Raw genomic sequence first — 24,449 nt, 5'->3', positions numbered from 1 at the left:
TAGTTCATGGTTTCAATCTACAAGTTCTTCCCCCTCAAAAGCTGAGAATTCCCACCTGGCTGCCTACAAGGTTCACTGGAGCCACTTCTGGCTGTAGACCACTTCATTACATTTTTCTGATCCCCGCTGTTTCTATGCTGGACTCTCCAGGAATCAAATTGAGTTCAGTACCATTATATTTAGAACAGTAATATTCTGCTGAGGAAAAACTTTCTTCCTACATAGTTAACAATCTGTATGTACTTAGCCCTTTGTGCACAGACCCTCACCTAGAGCCTAAAGAAAAACATTCAAAAAGCTGCGGACAACAATCATAAACAGATGTAACACATCTAATTAAATACTATACAAATTCATTTGGCTTTATTTGATCTGTTTGCAGGGATCCACTTAAGTGTTCATTTATAGTCTTCTCACCTCAAGAGAAACAAGCCCAGATACATCCTCAGGGATTTTTGTGAGCTGATTAGTTGCTAAGTTCAGTTCTACCATACTAGTCCAAGTCCCGAAGTCCAAGGGGAGAGAGGTCAGCTGATTGTCCTGTGATTTAACATATCAAACATTTAAGGTCTGTGCTTGCAAGAAACTGGCAAGGCACTGAGAGATTAAACAAACTGCTTACAAAATATTTTACAACAAAACAGTTGATAATTAAATCAGAAGAATAAAAAGCTGATAATCAGTCAAATATTTTTCACAATTCCTCCAAACACATGGTCCCAACGTAGAGTTACAGAATTCACTCTGTGTTACTAATATTAACGGAAATGGAAAAAATTAAAGTACATAATTCTCAAGATTTCAAGTGTCCCAAGAGGTAAAGCTTTAGGTCTTTCTTTGCTGAATAAAATAGAGAGTGGAAAAAACCAAAAGAACAGAAAGCCCACTATAACTTAAATAGGTGCTATTAGTAACCTTAAAAATACATGGAGTTTTCTAAAAAATGAACAAACAAACAAAAACCCAGACAAAAAACACCACTAAAAAAGCAGCAAGGAAAAAAAACCCAAACACACCTTAATGACTCAGAGTAAAAGCACCTGAAATGCATCTGAACATTTTACTGCTCAAACTGTAGCTACAAAATTTTATCTAGATCAGACAAAACAAAATCTAAAAAAAAAAAACCCAAAAAATCAAAAGCAAACAAAAACCACAAAAAACAAACCCAGGTCATACAAAGCCCTGGTAAACATGCAAGGTTACAAACGGGTGTGTGATAAAACACGGTCTCCATGCAAATGGAGAATCCACTTGTGCCAAAAGATGTTATAAAACAGTAGCTGAGCTTAGCTACTGCTCAAACAGAAGTTATTAAAAACAAAATAATCAGAAAAGAACTTGAAACAAACCCACTCATAGAAAAACATTTCTTTTCCCTAGTTCTCTTCACTCTAAGTGTGCGCAGCACAGACTTAAAAAGTTCTTTTTCTGTGCTCTAAGACTACTGCCAAATGTCTCCAAACTTAGGTTTTGCAAGAATATATTAATAAAAAGATATTTTACATAATTATATTTATAATCTAAACTGTAACAGTAGAGGAAAGAAATAAGCTACTCTACATGCTTGTGTCCCATGTGAATATTCAAGAGTTTCACAACCGACTTTTTTACTCCCATTGTTCGAAGTCGAGAAAACATGGCAAAAGCTTAACTAACAAGAAATAAATACAAATGAATAACATCTCCAGAGTACCATTTTTAAACCACTACAGAATTGTTGCTATATGTGACAGCAGCAGCGTCTGCTTCACCATGATCAATTCATTCCTTGTATCATTAAGTTCGACAGAATTCATGGAGCAGCAAACAGTGCTCCTCATTGATTTTATACACAGTAGCATGTTTATGTGCCTCACCTTCATGTTCAGCTTACTTAATACTTTAGCTCTAGAGAAAATTCCAAAGGGGATTTTATTGATGCGGTTGTGCTCCATATTGAGAGAGTAGATTGTGGAGAACTGGGACGGGCCACCCACGGGATAGGACTGGAAGCAGTTCCTGGCCAGTGTTAAACTAGTCAGTTTGACAAGGCTGGATAAAAGACCCTGTAGAGAGAAGAAAACCACCCAGCAACTTAGGACAGATTTATTTGAATTCATCTCTCTTCCTTCATGGGTCTAATTAGAAATGTTTTTCCCCCCTCAAATCCAATCCCTAAGTAAGTAACACAACACATAAACCAGTGTGAAACTTGATATAATTTCCCGCAGCAACAACCTCTGCTCACATCATCAGTCTTCAGCTTCTTTCCCTCTTTCCCCTTACCTACTACCAGATACAAAAAAACCCACCAAAACCAACCAAATCACATTTAAAAGCACAAGTTGAGGAGGTTTTGTGACTCTGCCCCTCCGAGAGGGATTTTTTGATAGCACATTGGTGCATCTTGGGCAGCCCTGAAGGGCAGAGTCAGCAGTGTGTCTGTCCCGAGCAGCAGTCCTGGCTCCAGTCAGTGCCACCTAAGTGCAACCCACTCTTTTTAATGCCTGCTCACAGGTGAGAGAGTGGGGCCCAAAGATGTAGCAACTGACTGCACTGTTTTTCAAACAGGTGTTTGATACTTCCAGTACAAATCTTTGTTAATTTAATAAAAACCCATATTGTGATCACACCTGGTAGAATTTTCTTTTTAGGTTGTTAACAGTTTCAAGACAGAGAAAAAGGATAGGAAGGGAAGGGTTTGGGAATGCCAGGTTCTTTTCCTGTTTTCAAAATATTCCTAAATAGTTACTACTCCAGTTTTGCTCCCGGCCCCCTTTAAGGAATGAAAAGCGAGAAGCCTGGAGTTAAACTGGATAGTCTCATTTCACTTTGTCTTCTAATTAGATTCTAAAATCTCAGCAGTGCAGATCTCAAAGTTTATCTGTTAGTTACGTGCCAAGCACGTTGCTGGAACTGTGGGGATGAATAATGAGATCTAAATTACTGCTGAAGTGTCACCTTTGCTTATTACTATGCCAACTTGAATTCAGCCTTATTTGCTTAAGTATTACAGAAATTGGAGATTTATGCATGGCATTACATACCATAAATAATGCAACATCTGCAATCAGGAATGAGCAGTAACAAGATAATGATTTCAACCATACACCTAATGTCAGTATTTCTAGATTGTGATTTCAGTGCTACGTTCATTGCAAAAGCTTTAAGAACGTGGCTTTGCTGTTTCACCAGGAAATCTTTGGCTACTGTTTTAAATGGTTTTATTTATAATAATGTTAATTAACAAGATTAAATACATGTCACGGCTAAGATTGTAAGCACTGAAATACAATTCTGGGGGCATGTCAGCAAATATCAGTGAAGCAATTTCGCCCCTAAAGATAAAATAATGGACCTGCAAAAATCAGTATTAATCTAACCCAATAATTATTTGGTATAATCTTTGATTAGGAAATACTGCTTCTAGCTACACTTTCATGAATAGATACTTTTTGTCCTAGGGTTAAGGCAGTCCCTGAGCTCTGTTACAAACACACTTTATTGCTTCAAATGGATCTTGGCATTTCAAAAAGCCATTTTTGAAGTCTGCTTCCATACAAAAAAAAAAAAATTAAAAATATGTTAGCCAATACACTCTAACAGCCTAGAGCAATTAAACACATTTGAAGGGAGGCAAGAGAGCTCTGGCAGTACAAAGAGAACAATGCTTTCATATCTATGAAAGCTGTGTCAGTACTGCCTTCTCCCAGCCCCATCCTTTTAAGATAAAATATTTATTAGGCATTGTGTCAGAAGCTTAAGCTATGTTTTGAAATGCAGAAGTTTCTTCTACAAACACAGTTCTTTGTGTTATAGCACAGAATGTTTTACTTTAAACAGAGTACAGCATAAACAATACACTTCTGCAAGGTAGCAGCTTAAGTGTTAACATATTGTTGGCAAATATACATAAAGAAGGCAGCGTGGTCACAAACAGTTTTGTATCATGACTGAACATATTTTAAAGCAAGTAATCATGCCTCATGTTAGCTTTCTGTAATTGTACAGTAGTTGCTTTTATAATATGTCTGGGTGGGGTGGGATAGCTTAGATCTCATCTTAAAAGCAGCTTGGTGGCTTTCACTCAGTGGCATTTTCTTAAATTATAGTTTTACCAAAACATTTATGAAATTCTCTGTTTTCAGTCTATCACTGCTGAATTCAGAAATTTATCTGAAGGAAAGTAGTTATTGCACTTTGTTTCTTAGGAGTACTTTGCCTAACTCCAAATGCATTTTGTTGGGTTTGTTCCTTCTATGTATAGTTCCTTCTATACTACTTTAGATAACAACAAAAACATACAGATGCATTGGGGACTAGGGCCTTCTGCTTCTTCACCTCAGAGCTAGCAAAGCACTCTGTTCAGGGAATGTGTTAAGTGAAGAGACTGACAAGGTGGCTCCAGAACTTCTAACTGTGAACATTTTCCCTCTTCCCACACTCAGACTGAAGCAAGAGTGACCAAGGTAAGATAAATGCAGCAGCTATGAAAAGAAATGCAAGAAAAAAAAAAAAGATTCCTCTTCCCCTTTCTCTTATGATCCTCACAGAGACTTTGGAAGCTGAAAAATGCTGATAATGTTTATTTTTCATAGGCAATGGTAGCTGTGGCAATGAGTTGCCATGTGAGATTACATTGGTGTCAACAGTACTTTTCAATATTAAAATGCGAATGCTGAGGCCAAGTAGTTGTGACAAGCTTTACCCACTCTCTGAAAGGACATTCTTGCCTCAATTAGATGGGGAAAGAGACACCTAATTTGTCTATATCTTCCTCATCTCCATGAAACAGAAACACTGAAAAATACTTAGCCAGCTTAAATGGTGATAACTTGGACTCCTTATTTAATGTTTTTTTAAAAGAAACAGGATAGAAAAATATAATCACATGTATTGCTCTCACTTCTATACTTGTTAGATACACCTAATACATACAGAATTGGGATATTTTACATTGAACATGTAGATTAAAAAAAAGGGTATTCCTCAGAGTTACAATGCAAGATGAAATAATGTCACATGTTCTAATCTCTCTACAAGACACCGATGTCTTAAAACAACATTCCCTCCCCATTCCACTCCCTCTAATTCTCACCTCTGGTAAAGTAGAAATGTTGTTGTTCTCCAGGTTCAGTTCATCAAGTTCACTGCATTTTGCTAAAGACTTCGGAATTGCTGACAGCCTATTGTACCTCAGGCCAAGACGACTTAGACTTGAAAGATTTCCTATAGGTAGGAAACAAGAATTAATATACCTTCAGATTGACACAAAGGCACAAAGGTTTGACTTCTGATTTTTCTGTTATCTCACACTCCACACTTTAAACCTTTCATATGGTGTAATGGAGCTATCAGCCCAAAACAGGAGACAGAGATTACAGTGCTTTCCAAAGCTGAAGCCAATCACACAGAAGTAGACTGTGCAGACTAAATATTCTTCTGAAATTGTTCACTAAATGGTAAGAAAGCAAGGCTCATGTCCTATTGTAGAAGTCCTTCTATCCTGGTCTTTCTACCCACAAAAAACTCTTATCATTTTCCAGTTGTCCCCAAAATGCCTTTTTAAAATTACAGATAGCATCATTCAATGCCTTGATTCATATTTCCAGAACCTGGGCAAACATCACACAGCTCAGGTCCATGGCAAAACAATTTCCTCTACAGGGTAAAAAAAAAGCCTTTACCATCCTCAAAAAGCAAGAGTATCTTTAAAAAGTGACAGGAAAAGAAAATAAACCAACAAAAAAACCCCCACACTTTCCAAGTTTTTTGAATGATAATGAAGGAAAAGTCTGGAGGATGCCTGCAAAAATCTGGACAACAGTGCTTGTAAAAATATTTCTGACTATTGCCAGGGTGACAGTTCCAGTTAATATGTATTTCTGTCAGGAAAGAGAACCTTCAGAAACTTGCAACTTGAACATTTCCCATCTGAATCTCCTTTTAGGTCCAATCTTTACCATCTAACAAGTACTCAAGACCAAAATCAATTGCTTAAAAATGTCTGAACTATATGGTTCTGGGGCATTCAGACTGCTGAAGGTAGTAAGACCTTCAACTCCTCAAAATTCCCTGAAAAGTCAACTGACAAGCAGTACAAAGAGCAGTGCTTGGTCTTCTGCCTCATCCCTACTATCAGAAAACGTGTGTGTGCACGTGCGTACATCACACCAGTGGAGCTTGTGACGAGACTCATGCAATCAATCACTTCCTTGCAAAACAGTTGCTATTTTACACTCATTTTCACAACCACTCATGGCACAACACATTTGGTCTGCAAATTGGAGTACCAGAAAGACACATTAGAAAAGTAACATAAGATTTAACAAACGGCAGCAAGAATAACCAGAAATCAATTTAAAAGATGAAGAAAGTATAACATATACAGTCTAACTACTCATTAAATGAAAGCTGTGTCTATGTCTATGCATACATACTCATACAAAGGTTATTGGAACATAGCAAAGGAAGATGTCAATGTAATGTACCAAATACATTGGGAAGCAAAGGATTAAACAAAAGAAAAAGAAGTGAAGAATGAAAAATAATACAAATCCTACAACTAGATCTTCTAGACTGAAGAAAAGAGGTATTTTGCCACAAATGAAGTGGCAAAATACCTCTGCCCTGAACTTGGTCAAAACGTACTGTAAAAACGATCCTACATCACTGAGTAGCTGGGAATGTAAGGAATAAAAACTGGAAACTAGGAATGTTGTATGAGTCACTGTAGTTGCTAAAAATCGAGATTCACAAAAGCAGTGAAAGTAAAGAAAAACAAACAAAAGTCCAAGCACCAAAACAACCCACAAGAAACAAACAAAGCAAGCCTTAAATAGAACAAAAATTACCTAGGTCTTGCAAATCAAGAAATAAAGGGGGATGAATTTTCAGTGCATATCTGATATTTAGCTAATAAGCTTAGCAACAAATTTCACTTTGTATTGTCAATAACTAAACATAATTTAAAACAGTAGGTAGCCATCCAGTGTTGCCTAACTAGTAGTATCTCCCACTAGGGTTTTTATTTATATTGTTAAAATGCTTTCTTTCTGAGCAAGCACACAATAAGCTTTTGAGAAGCAGTAAACAAAGTCTCCTGTAACCAAAAAAGAAAGCATTTAAAATCCAGAGCTGTCAATATTGCTCTGGAGTGCACAAATCTTTTATCTTTTGAGGTTAAATGCTACAGTGCACATACACACTAAAAAGAATAATTAAGACCTGTTTTGATCCTGTAATCCACTAGTATAAAGATGCACCTTTGAATGTAATGTAGTTATTTCATGCTGTATTTGGTGAGATGTGACATTGCTGTATAGGAAAGTGGGCTCACTTCACATGACAAGCATCCTATTGCAAGGCACCAAGCTTATGGGGATTTGCCATTCTAGGGGTGAACAAAGCACATTATGACTACGTTTCTTCAAATTACTATTTAATGCTTTACCAACAAAACCAATTACAAACTTTACACAAATCTACTACTCTCTTTTGCTACTTAAACTTTGAGCTAGATGCTGATCGGGATTTTGCTGGCAAAGAGAACGAAGAGGAAACAACTCTAGCAGACAGCATGATGCCAACTGTTGCTTAGCAATATAACGTCGCTATGCCAGTTCCCAGATTGTGAGCACAGGTTGCATGTGTGTGGCTCTCTTCTTACCAGCAACATGGCATTTCAGAAAAATGAAACAAGGCAGCTATTAGAGAGTGTCAAACTGTACCCTAATTTTCCAGGAGAGAATGACACATGCTGGTTCTCTTCATGGTATGACCAGAAAAAGAGGCATAAATAGCAGCTCCCAGGGATTTTTTTTCCCTTCTCATAAGTAGCATTTCTCACTAGAGCTTTAACACTGTTTCTATTAGTTATCTGTCTCCTCCATGGGAAAGGCATATAAAGGCATAACAGAAGACACATCCTGTATGTACCATATGCCTTGTAACTGTTTCACAGCACTAAATACAGTTATTCCTGAGAACAAAACCAGCAATAGTTCAGCTGGAGCTTCATCAGTAGCATCTCTCCCACTGCTCCTGGAAGGACTGTCCACTCAGTTGACGCAGGCAATATGGGCTGCCTTCTCATTTCATGACAGCATTTATTTCTAACCAATTTATGGCCATTTAGTCTTCTGTCAACAAGACTCAGATATCTTTTCATCCTTATAGATCACATTCAGACCTCATTGTGAACACATCACAGTAAGAAACCCTTACTAGCTTTTATCTTCTCATGCTGGACAAGGCGTCTCCTCTTCACAAAAAATGATCCCTTAAGCTCTTCTTGGTGTGTTAAAACTCAGCTTTCAGTTTTTTTAGAAGAATGCTCAGTACAGTGATGCAAATATTTGCCTACATGGGCCATGGGCCAGCAGTCGGGCACCTGATTAACACACTCAGGTCTCCTTGTTGGCTCTAACCACAGAATTACAGTCTCCAGTTTGTAATAAAAAGTGTTGCAATTTCCTAAGAAGCACACTTTGTGCACTGCATAATCAAGAGTGATCCTGTTCACAGCTCCCTGAGCTCTGAATCACCTAGCTGATACTGATATTTGGAGCTGCTTTACAGTGTCTGCACTCATCTCCATCTTCTCCAGTTCAGCTACTGGTTTCCAAGGTGGCATCATATGAGGTGCTCTGCTGACATGCTGTCAGGTTATGTCTAAGAAATAAGGCGAGGAAGATAACAACTGATCACAATCAACTCAGTCATCAGGATCATTTGCAGTTGTACTTTTGTCACTGAAACTCTACCTCAGTGGTTCATCTAAAACAATCCCTTGCAGTCAGAGTGACTCAGAAAATGCAGCACTAGATGTTCATGAACATGACAGTTTGATAACCACGACTGAAAAGCAGCCACTAGCAGGAAAAGCAACAGGCAAAATCCCTTCCAACTTGTTCTCTTAGGGAGCCCATTACAAGAAAACCCTGTAAACTCAACTGCCCCACCCATTAGTACTTCTGAAAATCCAACACTATAGCCAGACTAAGCCCTAAATTTATGCCAGGCTTAATAAAGTAACCAAAAATTATTCAGTTCAAGTTTCATGGTGAACAGCCACTCTTGGGAATCAAGTTACATACAATCAGCTGGCTTCAAGTCCATTTTTTCACCAGCAAAATATACTAATGTCCTTCAGTGGGCTCCACTTTGCCCAGATCTCAGGTTTGAAGCAACTTAAGTGTGGAATTGGTGATCACTTCTCCGGAGTGACTGCATGTCTCTCTCGGGGTTAGCTGTTTAATTTACACAGAAATTAATTAAAAATACTTGGAAGTATGCAAATCCAGAAACATTAAATTAAATTCTGTTACTATAAACAGGACTCTAGATAGATGGTTTAAATTTAATTGTTTATTAAAGGTACCTCAAAAATACTAGTCAAAGAAAAAACAGGTGTTTGCCAATGCCAAAAGAAAGGGCAGACTGGAAATAAAGCAGGAAAACATGCTCACAAAATCACAATTTTCAGAAAGACCATCTGAAGTCGTTCTCTCCAAGCAGGAACAATACACTTCTTTCTTGAATGTTTCAAAATCAAGAGAAAAAGGAACTGGTATGTTGAATAATATAAAGAAAACCAAATTCCTAATTCAATGTCCTACCAGTGCTCTCTAAAGGGAGTGCCAAATGCTGTCTTCTGAGATTTACCACACCTCTTCCTTTCCCTCCCTTAGCTAAAATAATCCTTCAAATTCCCTGTCCTTAGACCAAGGGTCACTACTTAGTATGAAATGTTACTGCATCATTACTAGACGGAATAATAGTCTGGTTTATATAAATTAGTTCATCAAGTTAGTTTGCTATCAGGATCAGTTTCTTTCTCCTAAATAAACCAGAAGCATCTGACCAATTTAAAATGTGTTTGCTAGAGAGAACTCTTCTGCAGATAACGTTAAAAAAACAACTGGATTTATAAGAGCTGTGCACATCAAAACCCCATATGATTGCAAACAAAGTATATATGAACCTCAGTACCCAACAAATAATTGCAAGAACTTGCTACAAATAACACAGCACTATGAAGTATTTCTGATACTCTAACTTCTACAACTATTCTTAGATTTTTGATTTGACTAAACTTTAGAAGCAATGAGTAGCCACCTATTAAAGAACATGTTTTACATGACCACACATTATTTCCTAGAGAGCTGTTCACTTAATTCACTAAGAAAGATAAATAGCTGTTTTGCATACAAAAGGTACTAGAAGTCATTTTTAACAAACAGAAATCAAGAGGTACATTCAAAATTAATTGTAAAGGTTTTTTTGTAAAAAACCACCTTGATGTCATCTTTAATTAAAACACATGTACATGGTTTAAGCTTTATACATCAATCTTCTAGCAAGAATAGCAAAGACAACAATACAGGTGAAAAAGCCAATAGAACTTCAATGAGTATGCTACGAAGCAGGTAGGACCTAAGGGTCTTCACAGAGATGAAAACTATATAGGAGAGACTAGACAAGCTAGAGATGGCCAGCTACGGATATTGATCAAATGCTGCATTCAAATATTTCAGCAATGTCTAAAAGAGCCCTGAATCAGAAGATGCCTCTATCGGACTTTGAACTTTATTAGTTTCTCCAAATGTCAGCCATCTTCCATGACAATTGGTGAACAATTTTACAGATTTTTAGATGAAAAGAATTATTGATCTGACTAATCCATTCTCTTGTCAGAAAGCAAACAATTTTTTCTGATAGCTGTAGAGTAAAACAAACCTTCACGTGCACTTCATGAGCAAAGACAGAGTCTGTCCATGCCCAACACTGCAACACTACGAAGTGAGTGGTCTGGTGAAACATCCTGAAGGTGATTTCTCCTCTGCAACATGCAGAAGAAAGCAGAACACAATCTCATAGTCACTACTCCTCTGATCTCAGGGTGACTCCTTCCTAAACTAAGGCCTATAGATTTGTATAAATGTAAACTCGTGTCACCATCCCATCACCCTGAGGCAAAATCCTTTCTACAACCTGCAGTACAGGAAAATCCCTAATGTTTAACTGGCTGGCTAATGGCTGATATTTTAGGAAAATTGAGAATGGGGACAGAAGGGTGATGGACGTGGGAGAGCAAACACTCAGCAAACTGCAGAAGAGAACAGAATCCCTCATGCTCATTGCAACCAACTACCAAAGCCAAAGCATGGAATGTAATGATACTTTTCCAAATACAAAGGTATAGTTGAATACAACACAAAACTTGATGTACAAACTCCAGATTTTACTGCTTTATCAGTAAACTGATTTTTTTGTTTATTTTAATTTTTCTTTTCAGCCACAAATACCTCCTGATACACCAAGCCAGAGATAGATTCAGACTGATGAATTACAAGGGTCAGTGGGGCCCATCATTTGTTGTCCTGCTGAAACCAAAGTGTATTATCTTCCTTACAAAAAGTTTAGGAATTCTCATAAAGATCTTATCTATTAGAAAGCTGTTTAACCTGAATTTAAAACAAATCTCTACCACCCTTACTGGTTTAAATGCTATCTGAAGAGAACACAGAATTTTTTCTCTATTTTCAATGTAACAGTATCAACCAAAGATGGAGGATTTTTAACCTCATTATTTCAAGACTAAGGCTAAAGCATGACCATGTCAGCAGTTATTTCTTTTCCAACTATGATTCAAGACCATAATCATTGCCAGCTGCATATGTGTGAAAGATACACGCAAGATGCTGGCAAAACTTCAGTGACAGAGGCTCAAGTATCTGACATGCACCACACACAGCACCTGCAAAAGGCTAGGGAGCAAAGACTCTTACTGACATGTTTCTGAAACAGTCTAAGCTATGAAAATTCAATTCCACTTAATACATGTTCAGTAAAGCACATCTAACTAACAGATCTCCTCAGTCTCGGTTCTGATGTGTTCATTTGAATCACTCTTCCCTTTTGCCTGCTTCCTACCTAAAGAAAACAAGATTATGGGCTTTTTCTTTCTGCAGTATACATATAATTCAGAAACTGGTGAGCTGCAGTTTTATCTGTACATATTGATCTCTGCATCTAATTACTGTGTGACGCTGTCTCTATTCTAGTCTTACCAGGAAAAGTATCCAACCAAAATTCAGCATAAACATTTTCATAAACACTCATCAAATCAATAAACTCAGAATTAGCTCATAGAAGGTATCTCCACTTTTAAAGAAAAACAGTATGTATGTATTTAACTACATTGGGTTTGCATTGGAGATTTATTTATTAAAACAAAAAAGAAAAGTTATGATTAGTTGAAAATGGTACAAAAATACAAAACCACATTGCAACAGAGTCAAAAAGCAACATTTGAGTCTTATTTGGGGCTAGTAAAAGTTGCATTTTACTCAGTGCAATGTGTGTTACATTCAGAAGTATTGCATTTTACTCAATTCGTACTTCAGACAATAACACATAGTAACTTCCATGCATTTAATTTAACTTTTCATTGGTACTCTTATTTTCCTTCTCAATTGACTATTTACAAGCTTTCTGTGCAATTAAACATTTCTATAAATGAAAATCACACTGTAAGAACAGTTTATACTTTTATACCTAACTGGCAATGTAGAAAAAAATCTTAATCTTTCCTAAGTGATGGGTGTTTTTAATTTTTTAACTCTGCCCTACTGTATAAACATGCACAATGTATAACACATGCATATACATTTACATTTTTAGCTGATTACAAAATGCAAGAATTACTCTAAAAAAAAAGTGCCCAATAGCAGATACCAATAGAAGAATCTAAGAAAATGGTAAAGCATACTCTGAAATTTCACCAAGAGCCGGGGGAAGATTCAACAGCGTGTGGCACAACGACTTCTGAATTTAGAAGCAACTGATACATTTTTCTTCTGCATAATTCTCATGTTGCCCTGTGAGCTTTTAGAATCTACAGCAACCTGTGCGAACACTGAGCCCCAAGTGTTCCTTACCCATCACACAGTACAGTCTGCTTTTTACTAGTTTGAGATCGACATCTCACAGCTTTGCTTCATCCCCCCTGCTCTGCCGTTGGAGGAGGCAGTAAGCCGTCACTTCCCACTTATCTTCTCCTGCTGCTCACTATTTTCTAGCTACTTTCACTGCTCTACATCTATTAAGTGTAGAGTTGAAGCCAACAACAACAACCACAAGCTTCATTCCCTATATGAGACCACCATGAGAACTAGCAAAGGCTCATAATCACCTAAAAATGAGAATAAAAGAGTGGGAGCCACCATATAAAAGGCTGAGCTTAATGTGATTGGCCAATACTAGCAAAACATCATTTCATATATTTCATTAGCAGTAGAGTCCAAGAACAAAACCTTAGACAACAAAGCACAGGACACTGATCAGATCTCCCAACGTGAACTTATGGAAACAGGCAAAGTACTGAATGCTCACAGACCTAGCACAGGTCAAGTTTAAGAACTTGAATATTGCCATCAAAGCTGGAGCAGGAGCTTATGTTCTTTGTTCCATCAGAATGGTGAGCAATTAGTACCATCAAATCCATCAGTCCCATGTGGACATTACCGCTGAGCACTGAGGGGCCAGCACGTCAAACACTTCAGAATAAGACTTTTCCAGTTTTTGCCAAGCCTGCTAAATACCTTAAAATACCATTTTATACATTTACAGATACACCTTCACTGGGACTTCTAGGGATTTAAAAGCTCTCAACTACCATTTGTATCATCTATACTGTACCAATTAACACAGGTTCAGTTCTAGTCACAATGCATCACAGTTTATTAACTGTATGTTTTAAAAGCACAGCAGTGCTCTCAGAGGTATACTGGGGCTAAATGGGTTAGAAGCCTAGGTTGCAACACAGTTTCAACCAGGAAAACATGGCAAAGCTACTCCACACAATGTTTGCTTTCACTGAATGGTGATTTTAGCTTCTGAGCTAATGTGTCACAGCCAAGGGCAGGAGGGCCTTGACTATGTCTCCCATTTTCCCAGCCATCTCTTAGGAACAGTGTCGTGTCAGACACTGCAAAGTGAGTCCAGTAAGAGGATTTTTTGTGCTTTTAAAGCAATATTTTGGAACACTTACAACTGACTATTCTTTTACTTATTAAAATGCCTGTTGCCTTAAATGTCCATGAATATGGCACATTTGACTGTAATCAAACCACACATGTAAACACATAAAACTATAAAGTTACAAAACAGATGAAGAACTTGATTTTTTTTTAAAAGCTGCCATTCTGTTTCTGTTGAATTGCTTTCTCAAATAAGCGTTTCTGTGCTCTTAAATAACAAATTGTGAACACATTCGCACAGAGTGCTAAAATTAAAAGTTCAAAGAGAGAATACTCACAAAGTGGTATTTGCAGCACAAAATTTGCTAACCTAGCTTGTAATCTAAAGAAACAATTTCATCCACCCAAAATTTGCTTTCTCACTGTCACAAAAGTCCATTTATTACTTTCTGTATAAACATTCACCTTCTTTTATATATACTTTGGATACATTAATGTGCCAGCTAGGTATACTGAGATAAGACATTGTGTAAAAAGTCATTCATCATTACCTCACCAAAGAAAAAAAAGAACCAAAACATGAGGGTGAAGGGAAAATCTGCAATTAAAACACTAAGCAGCTAAGATCTCACTATGATTTTGATTCTAGACTCGAGACTCTTGGAATGTGCTAAGCTGTTCCACAAAGCTCATTTTTCTTACAGGAAGTGATCTAATATACAAAGTACTTTACAATTTTCAATCAAAAAGAAATACAGATATGAATGTATTAAGCCAATATCTATAAAGCAAGACATTAGGTCACTTCCTGACAACTAATATCTAAAATCGACATTAGTTGCTGCATGAAAGTGTGCTTATAAAGCGTTAGTTGAAACAAGAACTTTGTATTTTTACAGAGTGGGTATATTGGCTCTGCTAACTCTGTAATCATTGCTGATGCATAATCCCCTCCCTGCCACTCCCCTCCATGTCACCCTACAACGTCCCTTCCCTTACAGCTCCAGCATATTTCAGTACAGTGCTGTTAGTCGGAAAACAAGATTTTTTTTTTTCCTTATTTTAAATTCAGCAGATTCAGAAATCTTTCTGTGGTAAAATTAAAACCTGGTTTGATAGTCCAGGAGTGAATTGAAGAAACATTTTGCAAGGAGCTTTTTTAGGGTAGTAAGAGGGAATAAGTCTTTTTTGAGGGGAGGGAGAAACTCAAAAGGAAGGGGGCTGTTGTTTTTCAAAGCAGCTTGACAAAAACATCCCTCTCAAGAAAAACAACAGGCCTCCATCAAAAGGGTGTCAGTGGGTGAGGAAAAGACAGATCTAGCAGTAATAGAAAGTCTGTTCCATAACAAGAGGTTCATAGGCCTATAGTACATCAAACATTTATAATGAGCAATGTGCTTGGTCTTTTTTGTACCCAGTCTGTGAACACCTCCCCAGGTTGACTAAAGCAGGGAAACATCACACTTACACATTGAGCACACTGAAACCTGGCAGTGTGTAAATGTTGCAAGAAAAGCCAGTTGTACCAAACACCAGCTCTCTCCACAAGTAGAGAAGAGACAGAAAAGGGAGCGAGAGGCGGAGAGGCTGGAAAGGGTGTCCGGCAGCAGCACGGAGCGTGGCGCGCCAGGCCGACACGCACCATTTACTCGCTGGGTTTTTCTCTGTACTCCATCTCTCGCTGAACAATCCTAACCACAAAGCAAGCTGTAATCTAAAAATCAAGCCGCAACTTGCTTTCATGTTGAACCAAAACTGTGATGACTAAGAAATACAGCCGATGTTGCTGAACTGGCTATGGCGGCCTTTTCTGTAACACACATAAATGTAGGTTGATCATTATCATTGAAGCTGGAGTTTAAAACTTTTCCCTTCAGTTCTGGCTATTTGTGAATTATGTGGCACAAATACTGATTTCTGATTTTAAGTTTTTAGTCTAAACTGAAATGCTCAGCTACTACACATTGGGCAATACAAACAACAGGTATTTTCCAGAGGAGCAAAAACTGAACCAGTGTAAGGTTAAAGGCACAATGCACGCTGTTGTCTCTTACCATTATTCATCTGTCTTTGGTGGTTTGCTGAGCTGCTTAGCATTGATATTCAGCTCAGATAAGCATGTAAAAAGACAGCTACATACATTTTAAAACAAGTTAACTACAAAAAAACTATAAAGATAATGCAATGGAAAAACAAGACAAAGAAAACAGGCAGAAACCTAGTCTAATGAAGTATGAACCTGACTCAACACAAGCCACCTAAGCTTACAGCAACTTTCTGAAGAAATAGATGAGTCCAAACTATCTTGATTGCACAGTCAGCAATTTCCTATCTATCGGAAATTACTTACCTGCCTAAGTAACTTTGTGCCTCTCCTACCCAAAGACCTCTCCCTTGAAGCACTGCCTTGCAACACATTTTAAGTAAGATTTTTGTGGTGCTCCGAGAAGTTCAGTGGCTGCCAGTCACTAAACAACTCAGTAAACTGCACAAGGATCAACAATAGTGGTCTATAAGCCCTGACAATGAAAATCTCACTTTTTCTTAGAGAATTTTTCCCTTAATTAGCAGTTTATTCAGAGAACTCATTTCTTCAATGACATGTATGCTACAATAATTTTTTTAAAAACAACTTGCAGTGAGGTTCACAAAATAGTTTTAAAAATAAAGGCTGTGCTTATGAATTGTGTGTTAGATGCAAATTCCAGATGGAACAAGATCTCAAGAGTTTAAAAATACCATCAATCCAGGAAGGAAGTTTAGCTCCAGTGGATACTTCATCAATGTAAACTCTGTTCAGGTCAAACATACTAAACAAAAAGCCACAGTAGCTCCAGACTCAACAACTTACTGGTAGAAGAAAAGCCAAAGTGTTGTTAAGCAGTTCCTCACTCTTCGGCTCATTCTCTTTACTACGTGTTATGTACATTAACAAAATGTTCAATATAATTATTAAGCAATAATATTTGTTCTTTCGAGTAAGTTCTGGTGACAAATAAGAGCTTAAAAATCATGGTGGGGTTTGTCTTTTTAAAAATCACAGCACGCATCTTTCTCTGCCATCTGTTTGAAATTGATTTAATTAACTAGGAAAAGTCATGTTTTGTTGTTTCATTCTAAATGAGATTCTGAAACGGACCGGAGAGTGTTTATTTCAGTCTTATTCTCAATCTAAGTTGCAAATGCTCCTTAGCTTATTGCATTAGAACACAGACTTTGGTGACTTCTTTTAAAATATAAAGAACTCATTTAAGACATATATTTTTTTGTTTTGTTTTCTTTAGTCAAAGACAGTAGTTATAACTATCTGACAAAGTATTACACTTCAACTAAGAGTCTTTTAGTCTTAGTCTTTTATTGCTTTATATGCTCAATTTCGCTACAGAACGGACAGATAAGCTGTAGCTACATATCCATAACCACAGAACATCTTAAATTGGAGTTAGAAGTGATGGATCTTTTCTTTATAACTCTCATTCTTAGACAATGCAGAACTCTGCAGCACAGGTAGTGCTAATAATATCATTCAGAGAGACAGAAACTACATTTAAGGTAAGTAAGCATCTCCTGCTTTTGAAACTGCTTTGAGCTAAAACATCAGTCATTCTACAGACATCAAGCAAACTCTCATTCTTAAATTTGTTCCTCTTACTGAACATTTTGAAATTGTGGATTATTTTCTCTTCTCCAGCCTCTTCACATACCTATAGTTTCTGGCAGGTCCAACAGCTCATTGTGCTGCAAGTCAAGGTTGGTGATCTGCGTGCAGCTTCCAATCTCTTCTGGAAGATGTTCAAGCTGATTGTGCGCTACATCCAGCGTTATGAGGTTACACAACTCACCTAAAAGCATACAAGAAAACCAAAACATCAAATGCTTTAACATACAGCTCTAGACTTCCACACAGATTAACAGAATCAGACAGATTTGGGGACATTTTAAGAAAGCTGTTGCTGCCATAAAGTTACGTATATAAAATATAAGGCATTACAGGATCATAATGTCATCAGTCAGATCTAAAATCCAATCAACAACTTTTAAAACGTCAGATAAAGCTTTCATAGATTCTCTGAAGAAATCTTACTTATTGATTTTCTTCTGTGATCAAGCTGTACAATAAAAATAACAAATCTATACCTCACACTTGTTTCAGGCTAACTAGAAGTTTAAAACTTTACAAAATAAGATAGATTGTATTCATATTTGAGAAACTGAGATCTGCTTTTATACTATCCATTATTTTCAGGCCCAAAATCAGCAAATAAGAGACATGAAAATTACATAGCTGACAATCAAGATAATCCACCCATAAGTCCTAAGTTCTATTTTCAATAACTTTTAGTCATCACAGAAAGACAATACGTAAGTTAACTGAAAATCCATTTACACATCATTATATTTTAAATATGCAAGCAGAGCAAATAAAATTTTGAGAGAAAGGGTTTATCTATTAAGCTATAAACAGAATGGCTTTCTTAGACTTTAGAGCTACTTTACACTGAACTGCTTCACTCCTGACATTTACAAATTAATCTAAAAGTGCAGCTAGGCACAACTCTCTACTTACAGTAGTTCCACCTATTTCAGTGACAAACACAGTGTTTGGAGCAATATTTTATTTGGTTTAAAAAAAATAACAGTGTATGGATGAATACAGGTATGTGCATTCACATTTTTTACATCTAATGGAGGTGACATTAATGCAAATGATTGGAACAGCTTCAACTCTATCGAGTAAAGATGAGGTCATTGTATCTGTGTATAAGAGCATGACTAAGGGAGTAACAAAATTTGGAAGAGCAGCACAAATGTCTATTTTTAAGCTTTGGTATTGTATCTTTTACACAGTCCTTTAAGGATTTTCCCACAGGCTTGCGGGATGAGCTTGGGCAAGTTCTGACGTGTAGAGTGTCTACCTGTTAGATCAGCAGATATTCACAAATGGTGATTTAATAAATATTAAGATATTTATGTATTCAGACTCTGTACTGACAACTGTTAAAAGCTAGCAAAAACAAAAGCTAACTCCAACAGCTTCATTTTCTTCAGTTGTTAACACAAAACCGATCTTATTTCCTGCATTTATTAACCCAAATTGAGATGTTCTTCTAGAAACTAGGCACACAGAAATGTTAAGCTCCCTCATCACTCTGTGCCCTCTCTCAAGTCAGCATTCAAGTGTACTCCAGGCAATCCAAGTCAACAGTCAAACTTGCTGTATCCAGCACAGCATAAACCACGTTTCAATGCCATTAATACACAGAAAAAAAAGTAAATTTAAGAAAAAAAATATCAAGAGTTAATGTTCTGCGGTAGGAGCATCTTTATGTTATTCACAAAAACAAGTGGGCAAAGTGTAGAAGGCAATAGGAGGAGGAAAAAAAGTTTGAGGGAGATATAAAAATCCCTTCCTTTAAATAAAATAACAAAACAAAAAGAACCCCACAAATCTTTACTAAGATAACTCAAAAACCTTCACACACTTTGGGGCAGTAGTTCTCACTTCATGATTGCTGTTTTCATTTGTTTTCACTTCAGACCTAAACCAACGATGTCAAATTTGAAATGTGGCATAAATTCCACTTCACCACACTGATTTCTCATTTACTTGACTCTTCCCACTCTACATCTGCTGAAGTCGAAGAAAGACTTGGGTTTTTCCAGCAACATTTGCTTCACTTCATTTTTGCACCTGCTGAAAACTTTGACAACAGCAAGCTAACATGTTTGAAACAAACATCTCACTTGCTAATCCTGGGGAGGGAGTGAAAAAAAAGGAGAGTGCCCATGTTTGTTTAGCCAATTAACACTTGAATTTGGATGTTTATTATTAAAGATGACAGCATCATGTTTTTAAAGCCACACTGGTAAACTTTTAATAAAAATTTTGAATAGTAAAATAGATTAAGGATTGCCCAACAAATTTTAGACTTTAGAGCAGAAATCAAGCAGAAGTTAAAGCCCTATCATGAAATACAGTGATTTAAGGAAAGCAATTTCAGAGATACTACAATATCAAGCTTTTAGTTCATGCTGCTCAGCAAGGAATCTTGCTCTTGGACATCAAAATACTTCTGGCTTGACAACATCTCACCAAAATGTTCTTTTTCCCTTATGGGCAGGAGGGGAATGGAGGTGAAGTGCTGTCGGCACCAAAATTCTTTGAGTACTTTGGACTGCTGAGAGACAGAGTGTGCAAGTCAACTAAAAGCACTCAAGGTTCATTTCTCCTGTTGTTCTCCATTAAGTATGGAAAAAATCTTACACCCAATATGTTTAACAAGGTGCAAAATGTTTAGGTGATGTAGGAGAGCCTCTTGTTCATATGCATAGGCACACAGAGGATCAGTAGTGGGTGAGAAACCCAAATACTGGCTGTTCCAGAACAGCTATCAGTCCCATGGCCTATGTGAGCTATGTGTGCATCACAGTGCATATATGGAAAGACTCTCCAGAGCCTTGCAGATTGAGGGTTGTTACTACATCTGGGGTTTGAATACCTCCTACAAGGTGCAAAGAAGAGCAACTTGGGATGGTGCGAGTTGCTATAGTATCTTTAGGAAAGGGGTAAGAACCGGTGGTTTAGGAAGAACAAGTGTGGAAAAATACAGGGATAAAGAAATAAAAGGGTCCAGTCCCTGACAAACCAATGCTGCTCACACTCTGTGGCCTCAGCACCATCGACCCCATCTTCTCCTAAACTCTGCCTACTCTCCTGGGTGAAAACCTCCGTGTTCTGTGCACATGGAGGTCTGTGTACCAGCAACACAGCAGTTAATGTAATCAACACCACTGAAACCATCCCAGTCCGTAGGACCAGAATGGCGCTGGGCAGGGAGAGCGTGTTGCAGTCAGGCCAGCAGCCGAGAACAGGGGCAGCTCTTTCCCCGCCTGACTGACAGCAGTGATTTACCCCCTGAATGGACACACTGTGCACTGCGCTGCTGCACAACAGCAGCTCTTTCAAAAGTTATGCCAGGATAAACACATGGCACAAACAATTGATACAACAAATAATGATCTGCAAGAACAAAGAGGCTACACTTAAGGCCATCTGCACAATGCTTTTCCTAGGAGTTGATGTAAAGCCAGCTTGTTTCAGTGACTGAAAGTGTCCTCCTTACTGTCTGTGGTGGCAACTCTAATGAAGGAAAAACACTCTTCTTTAAAAAAAAAGGTGCAAATAAGCTTCACCAAGATACAACTGAAATCTGGTATTTTTGCTTTGCTATGGTAAGAAGCATATGTCAAAATAAAAAAGAAAGTTTTCCTAAAAGAAAGATTTGCACAGGTACAAAAATGGCTAATAAGCGAGGAGCTCATGAACATATTCATCTTAAACAATCAACAGTTGCTCTTTTCTGATGTGCTACATAAACTTTCCTGAAAGAAGTTTGTATCTTAACTTAATGGGAATATGCCAGCTAGAAATGTGCTGCAGCTCAAAATCAGCCTTATCGAGAAAGCAGTTTACTAAGGAAAAACCCATTCCCGTTCACCATGTGGACAACTCCAGCATGGCTTCACCAAAGGACTGTTCAGACACCCCAAATCACTACTTTAGGGAAATCTAATCACAGGTAAAATTAACTTCTTGCCATAAGTAATGGCCAAAATAGACAAATATGAAGCTCACAGTAGCAAATAAAGTACTCTCTATGGAGTGCTTGCAATTGCACTGAAGGAACAAGCGTTCTCAGGACAATTAAAAAATAAACTAGAAAGGTACTGGTGTTTGTGGTTGGGTTTTTCTTTTTCTTTTGCAAGGGGAAAAAAAGAATTGAAGCTCAAAATTTGCCAAGAAAGCAGACAGAAATTGCATGTAGTAGCTAGCTTGACAATAAAAGATTTTTAAGAAATCATGTCCATATGAAAGACATGAAGCAGTTTCTGTATAAATAATCTTCACAAAACAGTTAGTTACATCCTATTATGTAGGTTTTAGAAACGTATCTTTTCAAAGGTTCTACAAGATCAAAATTTGAAGTGATTCACATACATTTTTTGGATAAAACAGGCTCCCAACCACCTTCCATTTAAAAACATTGTTAAAAATACAGCTAAGTATACATCTCAACAATGCTTTAAAAAGGTGGGGTGAGCAATAACTTCACGGTTTTTCTTGTATGAACAGGGATTAAATGTTATAGTATGACAAAGCTAAATATACCTGCTGAAAAACCCCAGCATGATGAAATGACTAATATTTTCTGCATAATGAGGCAGAATTATAGTCCTATTACAGGACTAGCCTTGAAAGCCTGTTACGACAAGAGGACGAAGTTACATGCCCTGACTACGTAACTCTGTTTCTAAATGGCCATGAAGAATTTTCAAAATACAGCTTCATTTAAAAAAATATATAAAAGCATATAGGAATTTACAGTTGTGTAGGGAGACAGTATAGGTCAGTAACAAAGAAGCTTCAATGTCTCCTACCACTAATTCTCTCAGTAGGCTAGACTCTTGGATGGCAAACACAGTTTGTTATATAGCCTGTTTTCCACTGGATTAACTCTGTGCCTGCCCATGCTTAAGTAGATTGAAAATTATGAAATCCTTCACAACATGATAAATCCTGTGCCAGATGACACAGCAAGAGGATAAAGACATTTGTGGAAAGTACAAGGAAGAGCAGCATGCAAATATTAGTGGGACTTGAGGCTGGTGTGTCAGAACACTGGTTGTAAGGTAACTTGTACAGAATAATTATCTGAAATTAGCAGTGCTGGGAAAAAGTCACAAATAGTTCCTGTAACTTTGATAGTTATTTGTCTCTCACTAGGTTCTCTGATGAAAAAAAAAGAAGGAAAAAAAGATAAAATATTTTAGTCTGTGTAGAAAACTCTTTTGGATAAGCGTCCTGATTTTAGAACATCATTTAAAATGATTTTACAGTTTCAGAACCTTTTCTCTCTGTATATGTGATTTGAGTGCATCGGTCCAACAGACAGCCTGAACTTTTTCGCTCTGCATTACCAACTGCCCAAAGTTAAGCAGTCAGAACTGTTTTGAATTATTACCACACAACTGTAACTTAGACAGAAGAGTTACTGAGTAAAAAGAATGCAGTTTTAATATGGTCACAAATGACTTGGGTACTAAACTTAAAATTTTCATTTAAGTATGAAATAAGCACAGCAAAATATTTAGAATTTGCAGAATGTGCAACAGGATCTAGTTATGGGAACCACTCAAAACCCCAGGAGCTAACCTCAACTGAAAAGAGTCAAAAACAGGTCTAAAACAAGCTTCAACAAGACACAACAGCAAAACACTTTCCATTTATTGTTTATAACTGAAAATAAATAACAAATGCAAGTAAAATGTAAAACATGTTCAAACAACATTTTAATCATAGAAGAAACAGTCTTAACAAAGGCTCAAGGCAGGATTTGAGATGGGCTCAAGAGGAACTTCCTGAGTGCCAAGACAAAAGGCAAACTATTGCATGAGGTACAATGCCCCCAGTGAAGCAGCAGTGGAGTCTCACACCAGCCAGTGAGGAAACAGCTCTGCAGGGAAGGACCGGGGGGGGGGGGGGGGGGGGGGGGGCCGGTGAAGCTGAACCTGGGGTCGCACCTTGGATTCTGTCCATTTTGAGTGTGGAATAAGTGTTGTCACTCCCACATGATAAAGGCTAACCACCTAGCACTCTGCATTACGAAGTGCAGTCTGAGGGAAGTGATCATTTCCCTCTGTTCAGCACTTATGAAGGTACTCAAACAGTTAAAATAATTGCAGCATTGATTTTAAAAAAAAGCCAACCAAATCTGGACTGCTAACAAGCTGTCAGTATTTACTGGAATTACACTTGGGGCATCATCCCAATAAGCTCTGCAAGTAGATCAAAAGGGCAGGACTACTTAATCATTATCCTAAAGCCAGTCTGAAGAAAATGTAATCAGGAGGAATTTGACTAGCTGACAAGACAAAAGTGTGTCCTCACAAGAGCTTTCACAGGAATCAGAACCCAGACACTAAAGCTGATGCCAACCAAAATCAAGTTCTTCACCCTTCCCGCAGCTCAAGAAAGGAACCTGAACTCGATCACATAAGCAGTTATTTTCCCTGACTTCTAGAGAGCAGCAAACACCGTGTCAATGCCTGTATTTATACCCCTTCTATTTACAAATTCATGCTTTTATCACATTAGAATACAAAAATATAAAAATCTCCATCACTGTGTTTGCAGACATTAACATGCCAACTAAGCCCAGGGACATGACTTGGTTTCCTCCAAAACACTGAAACAGAAGATGGGTTTCTTAGATAGAAACAATGTAAAGATCTATTTCTCTATATTGTCAGGTCTGCTCAAAAAAAAAGGGAAGTGAAATTTAGAGCATCATTGAAAAGCTTTGCAACTAGCAAGTCACTTCATAAGGAGGTACTATATTCAGCATGGAGCAAGTAGACATGAACTAATGCAGCTGCACACATCTGGTTTGCTGTTTAGGCTACTGAAAACCAAACAGGTGC

At 37.5% G+C, this 24,449-nt stretch overlaps 1 protein-coding gene across 3 annotated transcripts in view; it reads right to left on the bottom strand.

Annotated features, from left to right (window-relative positions):
- The window catches only part of SHOC2 (SHOC2 leucine rich repeat scaffold protein), a 78,206-nt gene that overhangs the window by 6,782 nt on the left and 46,975 nt on the right, over nucleotides 1-24,449 (bottom strand). For all 3 annotated transcript variants that reach the window (XM_062001104.1, XM_062001105.1, XM_062001106.1), the window contains 4 exons: nucleotides 17,678-17,809; nucleotides 5,081-5,217; nucleotides 1,860-2,048; nucleotides 418-540 (listed from right to left, as the gene is read on the bottom strand). In XM_062001104.1, coding sequence (XP_061857088.1) covers nucleotides 418-540; nucleotides 1,860-2,048; nucleotides 5,081-5,217; nucleotides 17,678-17,809 — 581 coding nt within the window. The remainder of the gene's footprint in view (nucleotides 1-417; nucleotides 541-1,859; nucleotides 2,049-5,080; nucleotides 5,218-17,677; nucleotides 17,810-24,449) is intronic.

The sequence above is a fragment of the Colius striatus genome, chromosome 8, assembly GCF_028858725.1.
Source record: "Colius striatus isolate bColStr4 chromosome 8, bColStr4.1.hap1, whole genome shotgun sequence".
In the NCBI taxonomy this organism is placed as follows: domain Eukaryota; kingdom Metazoa; phylum Chordata; class Aves; order Coliiformes; family Coliidae; genus Colius; species Colius striatus.
This window is presented reverse-complemented; position numbering and strand designations above follow the sequence as displayed.